Genomic DNA, 12,382 nt, shown 5'->3' on the forward strand with positions numbered 1-12,382 from the left:
CCCTGGGCAAATCACTTAACCCTGTTTGCCTCGGTTTCCTCTTCTGTGAAATGAGTTGGAGAAGGAAATGGTAAACCTGATTGGTATCTTTGCCAAGAAAATTCCAAATGGAGTCATAAAAAGTCAGATATGACTAAAAAAACCACTTCACAACACCAGTTTCCTAAGGATTCCTAAAAGAACAAGTTAATGTCATGGAGCAGAATACTGGTTTTTAAGACCAATATTTCTCTAGAAATTAATAATTTCTTCCTATCCCATTATTTTTCTCACTAGTCTCAAATTGTCATTTAAAAAATAATACATCAATATGCAGTATTATACTGTCATTGAGGTTTGTTTTGTTTGAAGAGGGCAAGGAGTTTAAAACTATGATTTCATTAATTTAGGAAATCTCTGAAAAGAAATTCTACCTACCAAAGCAGATCAACAACTGTTCCCCAATTTAGTATTAGAGTTGCCTAGCGTACTAGTAAATGGTAAAAGTGGTAGGCCAGAGTCATATAGCTAGTTTGTATCAGAGACAGTATTTGATCTCAGGTCAACCTAGCACATGGCTGGCTATCACTATACTACATTGGTTTTCAATAAAGCTTTAAATAAGTCCCATTTTAGGGGGGGTGCAGGGAGTATAACATAATAACAGAATTGGGTATTCCAAATGTGAAGACTGGATTCAGCTCTCCCCTGGTGGTAACAATGAAGGTACTTAGCTCTTCCTTTATTGTGAAAATTAAATTGAAATCCCCTGTCTATTTTTAGATTTTAATACCCAAAGTTTAAACCCAGAATTTAAAGTAGATCTACCCATTTAAACCACAAAAAGGAATAAACTAACTACAAAAAGGTGTGAACTAACCACAAAAAGGTATGAACACCCATTTCATACATTGTGTGGGAGGTCTGTGTCCCACGTGTGAAAGAGTGGGTAGTCCTGGAGAAAAGCATCTGCTGTGATTGGTATATGTAAAATTTGGAGGAGGTGACACAAGAGAAAAAAGGTCTTTAAATAGTGGAAACAAAGACACACAGGGATAAATCAGTCACTCAAGCTTGGAGTGAAGATCATCATTTAGTCACTCGGAGTTGGACTGGAGGACAGTCACTTGGGCTTGGAGTAAAGAGAGTCACTTGGAGCTGGAGGGAAGACAGACACTTGAAGAGAGACTGGAAGACAGAGACTCAGATTTGGAGTGAAGACATTTGGCTGTGGAACTGGACCCCTGGAGGAGATATCAGACTGCTTTCCTTTTAGACAGTCACCCTGGTGAGTGTAAAGGCTGACTTCCTTCCTTGCCCTTTCTGGAGGTGTGAACCTCCGAGAAGGGCTCATCATCTTGAGATCCTTTCCCCTGACTGGTGTCTTAGAATTTCTAACTGGTTCAGAGGAAGCCAGAGCTTTCTCTCTTTCTCTCTCCCCTTTTTTCTCTTCCTTAATATCTTCCCTCTATTGTAAAAATAAACTACCATAATTCCATTTACTTGAGTAATTCATTTTGGGATTTAGAAATTAAAATCCTTGGCGACCACCAATTAAATATTCAGTCTAACCAGATAAAATTTAACACAAAGGTCTTAGTGTCATTTAAAAACTGGAACCAAGGGAATCAATAAATGAAAAAGTGCCTGTTTCATGCCGGGCACTATGCTCAGAGTATGAAAAAAAAAAGAAACACTCCCTGCTTTCAACTTAATTTCTATTGGGGAAACCAATGCATAACTATGTACACAGCAAATAAAAAACAAATAGAGGGCACCTGTAGAAGCTGGCCCTTGAATGGAATCTGGAAAGCTCTCCCTAGACCTTAGCCTCCTCATCTGGCAAATAACAGGGTAGAACTAGATGGCTGCTAAGTCTGGATCTTCTAGACTAGATCTGGATCCATGATCACATGCAACTGTTTCTTAGTTAACTAGCAAATCAAAACTAGAAGGAAACAACATCCAGAAAAGAGACTATTTTTTTAAATGAAAAAAGGGAGATTATTTTTTAAATTGTTTTCTGACTTGGATGCAATATTACTTTGGGAAAGAAAACTTTTCTAAAGAATGAAGTAAAATAATTAAAGTACTTTGTAAAATATATGTAAAATGCTCAGTTCCATCATATTTTTCTGGAAATATTTTGAGTATTTTCTTACTGAAGAAGATTTAGTTGACAATTTTGAATATAAGCATACACAACTGAATCTTATTCTCGGGAATCAAAAAAAATGACAAGTGACAGAAGCATGTACTGTCCATGTATTATGAAATTTGAGGTTGCTCAAATATATGCCAACTCTTGCTAGAGCTTCAAGTGAAGCTAAAAATAGTCATGTTTAGCATCTGTGGTCTGTACCGGACAATTACATGAAATCTTTTGGCAAAAGAGAAAGCAATACTGAAATACAACCACTAAGGGGTAGTTAATTAAAATGGTCCAATGTTATAGGGACTAATTTTGTACTGTCTGGCTTCCATGTGTCCATCTATTTTATGCCAGAATTCACATGGAGATTTATATGATTCTGGGAGAAAGAATATGGGAAAATGACTATTGCTATGTTGCTTAAAATAAGTTAAAAAGAAATCAGATGGAGTAGTGAGGTGGCTTTGTGGATATAGCCAGGCCTAGAAACCAGAGGTCCTGGGTTCAAATTCAGCCTCAGACACTTCCTAGCTGTGACTCTCAGCAAGACACTTAACCCCCATTGCCTAGCCCTTACTGCTCGTCTGCCTTGGAACTGGTATTTAGTGTTCATTCTAAGACGGAAGGTAAAAATTGAAAAAACAAAAAGAAATAAATCAGATGTTAATAATTTTACCTGGTTGAGAGGCAACAAGTATGACACTTTGTGGGCTGTAATGTCCTAAGGCTGGGACGAGCTCTTTAAACATGTCCACATTATTCTGTACCACATCGAGGTAAGTGTGAGAATTACCTAAGGAGTTAACCGTGAAGATCACCACTTTGGAATTCCAAGAGGCAGACAAGTCTGTTGAGTAAAGAGAACATTAAGGCATTCAGGTATAATTTTTGACATTTTTATTAAGTTCTATAAGATGGCAAACAAGTTCTGCTTTTGCAATATAAACAAGAGCTCTGAATCACTATTTTCAACAGTAAAAGGAAAAACTTTGCTTCATCTGGCAAAACAAATTTGGAAATCATTTAAATAAAAAGGATTGCCTATTCCTGCTTTAATGTATGTTGAATTTTTACACAGGACAATAGACTCATATTTTAAAAAAACCTTGAAAACATTAAAGAAATTTTTTTCTCCCATTTAGAACTTTTCCCAAAATTTCTCCTTTTTAGAAAAATGAGGAGAAAAAAGGAAGAAAAATGAGTAAAGTGAAAGCATTCATAGGGAAATGGATTCTGATAACAGAACTTGGAACCAGCCTAGGGAAGAACATTGCCTCCCCATACACTTGAAAAGACTGACCTCAAGAACAACTTAGAAAATATCCTCTTTTTCATTTATTGTTAAGATATAAATCAACATTTAAGTCTTCTAGTCAGCAAGCATTAATTAAACCTCAACTCATAGATTCTGGGTTAAGCACTAGATATACAAAGAAAGACAAAAACAGTGTCTGTCCTCAAGGGCACACAATGTAATGGGGAGACAACATTCAACTATGTATAAGCAAGATAAAAACAGGATAAATAATCTCAGATAGAAAGTACTGGTTTTAAGGAGGGCCAATAAAGTTTTCTTAGAAGAAGGTAATGTGTTAGCTGAGGCTTGAAAGAATCTTGGGAAGTCAGGAAGTAGGGATGAAAGGAAGAGCCATGGAGGACAGCCAGAGAAAATGGCTGGTGGTAAGTGATGGAGTAACTTTATTATAGAACAGCAAGGAAATTGGTATTAATGGATCTTAAGAGTACATGGAAGAAGCAGGTAGGTGGCTCAGTGGATTGACAACCAGGCCTGGAGAAGAGAGGTCCTGGGCTCAAACCTGACCTCAAACACTACCTAGCTGTGTGACCCTGGGCAAGTCACTTAACCCCCATTTCCTAGTTCATACTACTCTTCTCTCTTGGAACCAATACACAGTACTAATTATAAGAACAAAGGTACGGGTTAAAAAAATTTTTTTTTAAAGATTTTAAATATCTCTGAGGAGAGGTAAGGTACAAGAAGACTGAATGAGAAGAGAAGGCCAGGTGATAAAGAGTTTTAAAAGTTTTAAAAAAGAGTTAAAAAGAGAATTTTATATTTGATCCTGAAAGTAACAATCACTATAGTTTATTAAATGAAGTGGAGTAACATAGAACTAAACTTTAGGAAGAACACTATGAAAGCTGCACTCTAAAAAGCAGAATAGAATAGGGAGGAAGCTGAGGCATGGAGACCAGCCAGGAAAGGTGATCTTCTGGTTGAAAAGAACCTATATAAATAAACAGCAACTCCTTTTAGTGTCTGCCTAGCCCTAGAACATAATTTGGCTTTCTTGCTACAGTCAAGAGAGATGATGAGTACAAAAATATAAAATTATTTTAAACTCTCCCTTAAAAATTATGAAGTAAGTTTTCAAAAGAAATAAGCTAAACTTTTTTAAAATGCTACAATCACTAAAAATTAGGGAAATATAAATTAAAGGAATTCTGAGGCTTCATATCCACCAGATTGGCATTGATGAATAAGGAGCAAAATGATAAATACTAGAGGGATTACAGGAAAAGAGATGCATTAATGCACTTTGGTGGATCTGTAAACCACTGTGTAAAGCAATTTGGAACTATGCCCCAAAAGTCACTAAATTTTATATATCCTTTGACCTAGCAATACTACTACTGGATTTACTCCTCCAAGAAATAAAAAAAAGAAGAGGACATATATATAGAAAAATATTTACAGCAGCTCTTTGTCGTGTGAATTTCAAAACTATTCCACCCTAATCAGACCATTCCTTAGAAGATGTGATTTAGCTATTTCATGATCAGTAACAATGGAGATACTTGTAATAACAGAATCAGGTCTTGGAAACTCTACATTCTTCACCCTACTCAGTTTAACAAGATTTTGAAGGTCTGCATCAAACTCAAGATTTAATTATCTGAGGAGATGGCCTTCAACAGACATGTGCAAAAAAAAGGACAGACCTCTGGGCTGACCTAAGTCAAGCCAAGTCCTCATTGGTACAGATGAGATGCAGAAAAATGATGTAAAAACGTCCATATGAGGCATGGCACTTCCTGGCCCCTCCTCTTTCTCTGGAAAGATGACTCTGGCTGGCAGCGTGCTAAGTGTTACGACATCTTGGAGTGTTGGGTAGTGAGTTTTGCCCTGGAGTTGATTTCAGGTTCAGGCATCTTAGCTAAGCCTTTGGAGGTCAGGCTGATTCTTTCCTCCTTCACACTCAAAACCTTACTTTCTAGATCTCCTATCTTCCTGCCCAGTACTAGCCCCTTCCTTCCTCCTTCTTCTTAAAAATCTTCTCTACTATATCAATTAAATCACCATAAAATTTGGCAGCTGACTTGGGTATTTTATTATTTGGGATTTCCCTTGGCGACAACCTAAATTTAGATTTTTTTTCAGCCTCAATCATAATTTCACCCTTTACAGTTGTAGTATCAAAGAAATGGAAACTAAGAAGGCAGGGGTGTCCACCAATTGAGGAATGTCTAAACAAACCATGGTATATGAATGTAATGGAATACTATTGTGCTATGAAAGATGACAAAAGGAACCTGGGAAGACTTATGAATTTAAATCAGAGTGAAATGAGCAGAACTAGATTGATGATGAAGAACTGTACCCACTTGAAAGACGGGTAATGGACTCAAGATGTCAAATGAGGCATACATTTTTTGGTATAGTCAATTCAGAAATTTGTTTGGTTTGACTATAATAAAAATTTTTTTTCAATTGGGGGAGAAGGGGAGGAGAGAAAATAAATGGCTATTAATTTTAAAACAATAAAATAATTTTAAAAGAAAATCTTTCTATCACAATGTATGGAAAACACAACTAAATGCTGAGCTATAGCATAGCTATATCAGGAAAAATAATTTTTTGGAGAGAAAAATACATATCTGGGATTTTATTGTTATAAGGGAACTTCCAGTGAAGAAATTTCCTCAACTCACACAGAGAAGCATGTGTTCTATAATTTATAGTCTAGAGTTGCCTAAGACATTGAAAAATTAAATTGACTTTCTAGGGGTCACACAGCAAGTATGTGTCAGAGGCTGGATCTAAACCTAGGAATTTCTAACTAAAATGCTGTCTTTCCATTTACCACTCCACAATAACTTTCAGAAAGAATATAAAAGCAATACTCAAGCATTAGCCAAGTTATAAACTATGAATAATAAAGACAATGGGTTTATGCAATAATATGTGTTACTATAAAGAGGGACAAAAAAGGCTGCCCTTCTGAACAGAAGGGGACATTTTATAAAAATATGGCAGTGTATACTGGTAAAGTCATCCTAATCTTATCCATCCCCATAATGTTTAGGTGAATGTTTGACTACTTAGTCAGTCAACAAAGCTACAATATCGTTGTTCACTTTGAAAGATTCTTAGGGACAATAGCTCTCAGTGGACAACTGGTAACGAGTCAGAGAATCACTGAACACCAGGAAACTGTCCACACTGGGGACAGCTGATAATCTGGCATCTATCTGATGAATATCAAGTCACTTTTATTTTACACTGTTCCATGAATATGTCTTTGTGTTTTCCCACTTCCATCCTTTTGATCAAGTTATTTTCACCACAAATAATGCCCTCTTGCTCACTCTCTGTCTCATTAAATCTAACTTATTCTACAAAGTGCAGCTCAACTATCACCTCCAAAAAGCCTAACAGCCCCAGGATGAAGTGGTTGGTCTCTCCTTTTTTTTTTTAAACATTATTTTACTTGGTCATTTCCAACCATTATTCATTGGAAACAAAGATCATTTTCTTTTCCTCCCCCCCCCCCCCACTTCTCCTATAGCCGATGCATGATTCCACTGGGTATCACATCTGTCCTTGATTCGAACCCAGTTCCATGTTGTTGGTATTTGCATTAGAGTGTTCATTTAGAGTCTCTCCTCAGTCATGTCCCCTCAACCCCTGTAGTCAAGCAGTTGCTTTTCATCGGTGTTTTTACTCCCACAGTTTGTCCTCTGCTTGTGGATAGTGTTTTTTCTCCTAGATCCCAGCAGATTGTTCAGGGACATTGCATTGACACTAATGGAGAAGTCCATTATGTTCATTTGTACCACAGTGTGTCAGTCTCTGTGTACAATGTTTTCCTGGTTCTGCTCCTTTTGCTCTACATCACTTCCTGGAGGTTGTTCCAGTCTCCATGGAACTCCTCCACTTTATTATTCCTTTTAGCGCAATAGTATTCTATCACCAACATATGTCACAATTTGTTCAGCCATTCCCCAATTGAAGGGCATCCCCTCATTTTCCAATTTTTGGCCACCACAAAGAGTGCAGCTATGAATATTCTTGTACAAGTCTTTTTCCTTATTATCACTTTGAGGTACAAACCCATCAGTGCTATGGCTGGATCAAAGGGCAGACAGTCTTTTATCACCCTTTGGGCATCGTTCCAAATTGCCCTCCAGAATGGTTGGATCAATTCACAACTCCACCAGCAATGCATTAATGTCCCAACTTTGCCACATCCACTCCAGCATTCATTACTTTCCAGAGCTGTCATGTTAGACAATCTGCTAGGTGTGAGGTGATATCTCAGAGTTGTTTTGATTTGCATCTCTCTGATTATAAGAGATGTAGAACACTTTTTCATGTGCTTATTAATAGTTTTGATTTCTTTGGCTGAAAACTGCCTGTTCATGTCCCTTGCCCATTTATCAATTGGAGAATGGCTTGATTTTTTGTACAATTGATTTAGCTCTTTGTAAATTTGAGTAATTAAACCTTTGTCAGAGGTTTTTAATGAAGATTATTTCCCAATTTGTTGCTTCCCTTCTGATTTTAGTTACATTGGTTTTGTTTGTACAAAACCTTTTTAATTTGATGTAGTCAAAATTATTTATTTTACATTTTGTGACTCTTTCTAAGTCTTGCTTGATTTTAAAATCTTTCCCTTCCCAAAGGTCTGACATGTATACTATTCTGTGTTCACCTAATTTACTTATAGTTTCCTTCTTTATGTTCAAGTCATTCACCCATTCTGAATTTATCTTGGTGTAGGGTGGGAGGTGTTGATTCAAACCTAATCTCTCCCACACTGTCTTCCAATTTTCCCAGCAGTTTTTATCAAAAGCTGGGGTCTTTGGGTTTGTCATAAACTGCCTTGCTGAGATCATTTACGCCAAGTCTATTCCACTGATCCTCCTTTCTGTCTCTTAGCCAGTACCAAATTGTTTTGATAACCACTACTTTATAGTATAGTTTGAGATCTGGGACTGCAAGTCCTCCTTCCTTTGCATTTTTTTCATGATTTCCCTGGATATTCTTGATCTTTTGTTCTTCCAAATGAACTTAGTTATGGTTTTTTCTAATTCAGTAAAGAAGTTTTTTGGTAGTTCAATGGGTATGGCACTAAATAAGTAAATTAATTTGGGTAGGATGGTCATTTTTATTATGTTAGCTCGTCCCACCCATGAGCAATCAATGTTTTTCCAATTGTTTAGATCTAGTTTTAACTGTGTGGAAAATGTTTTGTAGTTGTATTCATATAGTTCCTGTGTTTGTCTCGGCAGATAGATTCCTAGATATTTTATATTGTCTAGGGTGATTTTAAATGGCATTTCTCTTTCTAATTCTTGCTGCTGAAATGGGTTAGAGATATATAGAAATGCTGATGACTTATGTGGGTTTATTTTGTATCCTGCAACTTTGCTAAAGTTGTTGATTATTTCGAGTAACTTTTTGGTTGATTCTCTAGGATACCTTAAGTAAGCCATCATATCATCCGCAAAGAGTGATAGCTTGGTCTTCTCATTGCCAATTTTAATACCTTCAATTTATTTTTCTTCTCTAATTGCTACTGCTAGTGTTTCCAGTACAATGTTAAATAATAGAGGTGATAATGGGTATCCTTGTTTCACTGCTATTGTTATTGGGAAGGCTTCTAGTTTATCCCCATTGCAGATGATGTTTGCTGATGGTTTTAGATATATACTGTTTATTATTTTTAGGAAAGGCCTTTCTATTCCTATACTTTCTAGTGTTTTCAATAGGAATGGGTGTTGTATTTTATCAAACGCTTTTTCTGCATCTATTGAGATAATCATGTGATTTTTGTCAGTTTGCTTGTTAATATGGTCAATTATGTGGATGGTTTTCCTAATATTGAATCATCCTTGCATTCCTAGTATGAATCCTGCCTGGTCATAGTGGATGACCCTCATGATGACTAGCTGGATTCTTTTTGCTAGTATCCTATTTAAGATTTTTGCATCTATATACATTAGGGAGATTGGTCTATAGTTTTCTTTCTCTGTTTTTGACCTGCCTGGCTATGGGATCAGAACCATGTTTGTGTCGTAAAATGAATTTGGTAGAACTCCTTCTTGGCTTATTCTGTCAAATAGCTTGTTTAATATTGGGATTAGTTGTTCTTTGAACATTTGATAGAATTCATTTGTGAATCCATCTGGACCTGGGGATTTTTTCTTAGGGGATTTTTCATCTTTCTTTGATGGCTTATTCAATTTCTTTTTTCTGATATGGGGTTTTTTAGGTAATTTATTTCTTCCTCTTTTAGCCTAGGCAATTTATATTTTTGTAAGTATTCATCCATATCACCTAGATTGCCATATCTGTTGCCATATAATTGGGCATAGTAGTTTTTAATGATTGACTTAATTTCCTCTTCATTAGAGGTGAGGTCTCCTTTTTCAAATTGGATACTGTCAATTTGGTTTATTTCTTTCCTTTTTTTAATTAGACTGACTAGTACTTTGTCTATTTTATTTATTTTTTCAAAGTACCAACTTCTGGTCTTATTTGTTAAATCAATACTTCTTTGACTTTCAATTTTATTAATTTCTCCTTTGAGTTTTACGATCTTTAATTTAGTCTTCATCTGAGGATTTTTAATTTGCTCGCTTTCTAATTTTTTAATTTGCATGCCCAATTCATTGACCTCTGCCATTCCTAATTTGTTAATATATGAACTCAAGGATATAAATTCCCCCCTGAGTACTGCTTTGGCTGCATCAAATTTTCTGTTCAGGTCTGGTCTTTTCTTTAAGAATTCTTGAAATTCTTCTATTTTGTTGAATGACCATACTTTCCACTGTAAGAATATAGTCAGTTTTGCTGGATAGTTGATTCTTGGTTGTAGACCTAGTTCCCTTGCTTTCTGGAATATCATATTCCATGCCTTTCTTCTTTTCAGTGTGGATGCAGCCAGATCCTGCATTATCCTCACTGTGGTTCCGTGGTATCTGAATGACTTCTTCTTGGCAGCTTGTAATATCTTTTCTTTGGTCTGATAGTTCTTGAATTTGGCTATAACATTCCTGGGTGTTGTCAGTTGGGGATTAAGTGCAGGAGGTGATCTGTGGATTCTTTCAATCTCCACTTTTCCCTCTTGTTCTAGGATATCAGGGCAGTTTTCTTTAATAATTTCCTGTAATATAATGTCCAGGCTTTTTCTTTTGTCATGGTCTTCTGGTAGACCAATGATTCTTAAATTGTCTCTCCTTGAATGATTTTCTAAATCCTCTGTTTTATGAATGAGATGCTTCATATTTTCCTCAATTTTTTTTCATTCTTTTGGTTTTGTTTTATAGTGTCCTTCTGCCTTGTGAGGTCACTTGATTCCAGTTGTTGTATTCTGGTTCTTAAAGACTGGATTTCATCCTTGGCTTTTTGGTCGTCCTTTTCATTTTGGTCTGATTTTCTTTGTAGGTCATCTTTCATCCTCTTTATCTCGTCTTTCATCTCCTTTTTCTCATCTTTCATCTTCTTCACCTCATCTTTCATCTGCTTTGCCTCATCTTTCATCTCCTCTGCCTCATTTTCTAGCTGGTTGATTTTGGCTTTCAAGATACTATTTTCTTGTTTTAGTTCTAGTGGCTCTGTTTCCAGATGACTTATCTTAGTTTTTAAGTTCTTTTCCCAATTGTCTTCAGCCTCTCTTAATTGTGTTTTGAATTGAATTTTGAGTTCTTCCAAAGCCTGTAACCAATTCGCTGGGATTTCTGATTTTTCCTTTGCTGGTCCCTCCCCCTCTGTTTCATTCGTTCTTTGCTCATTACCTGTGCAGAAGCTGTCTATTGTAATTTCTTTCTTCTTTTTCTGTTGTTTGCTCGAGTTTACCCCTGGTATAACTACCATAGCCTCTAAAGTGTGTTCAGCCTGCTCTATCTGCCAGGCATATAACCAACATGCATTTCGTGGAAAAACCTTTGGTGGATGTCCTCTGGCTTACACACCTTTTGAACATCTACAGGTAGATTTCATAATGATGCCAAAGGCTGGACGTTATAAATTTTGTCTAGTAATTGTAGATCAACTAACCAGATGGCCGGAAGCATTTCCTGAGACCCAAGCCACGGTGGATTTTGTTGCAAAGATACTTTTAAAGGAAATTATTCCTCGTTTTTGCCTGCCAGCACGTATTGATTCTGATAGGGGGAGTCATTTTACTGATTCTGTTCTAAATCAGATATATTCTTGCTTGGGAATAACTCCCAAATTTCGTGTTCCATATCATCCCCAGAGCTCAGGCCAAGTAGAGAGGATGAACAAAGAACTTTAAAACTATGATTGGAATATTATGCAATGAGACACATTTAAAATGGCCTGAAATTCTCCCTCTGGTCCTATTTTATCTTAGAAGCAGGCCTAGAGGAGACTTACATATTTCACCATTTGAGATGCTTTTTGGACATCTGTCTATACAGGCTAAGCCTTTCTCCCCAGCATATACCTCACTATTAGGGGGAGATATTATTATTGCTTCCTATACACAGGAGTTACAGCACAAACTACGTGAACTTCATGAATCCGAAGCTGCAGTACAAGCTGGCCCACTAGACTTTTTTCTGCATGACCTGAATCCAGGAGATAAAGTTTATATTAAGAATTTCAAGCGAACTGGAGCAACTCAGCCTTCATGGGAAGGACCATTCCAAATATTGTTAACTACTCCGACATGCATAAAGATTGGAGAAAAGGACTCTTGGATTCACTGCTCACTTGTGAAGAAAGCATCTTCTGCTGAGACTGATTGACTGAAACCTATCGCATGCATTGGAGATAATAATCCATAGACAAATGGATGCTGTTTTTTTTTTGAGAACACATTGAATTACTGATTTTTCCCTTATTTTTATTATTTCTTTTCTTTATTTTGATTAGAATATTTGATTTTTTCTCATTTTTGTACTGAAGGTACACATAATTAATATTAATATTTTTTTTCCTGCAGTAATAGAAGTTAATATATATTCTTGCTATAA

The 12,382-nt window shown here is 36.3% G+C and overlaps 1 protein-coding gene across 3 annotated transcripts in view; it reads right to left on the bottom strand.

Moving 5' to 3' along the window:
- Positions 1-12,382, bottom strand: part of UEVLD (UEV and lactate/malate dehyrogenase domains) — an 87,281-nt gene that overhangs the window by 11,552 nt on the left and 63,347 nt on the right. For 2 of the 3 annotated variants that reach the window (XM_007497003.3, XM_007497002.3), the window contains exon 8: positions 2,808-2,978. In XM_007497003.3, the coding sequence (XP_007497065.1) occupies positions 2,808-2,978 (171 nt within the window). Of the gene's footprint in view, positions 1-2,807; positions 2,979-12,382 lie in introns of those variants that run through there. The other variant, XR_008912788.1, reaches the window with a different exon arrangement.

Source organism: Monodelphis domestica, chromosome 6 (assembly GCF_027887165.1).
Source record: "Monodelphis domestica isolate mMonDom1 chromosome 6, mMonDom1.pri, whole genome shotgun sequence".
Lineage (NCBI taxonomy): Eukaryota > Metazoa > Chordata > Mammalia > Didelphimorphia > Didelphidae > Monodelphis > Monodelphis domestica.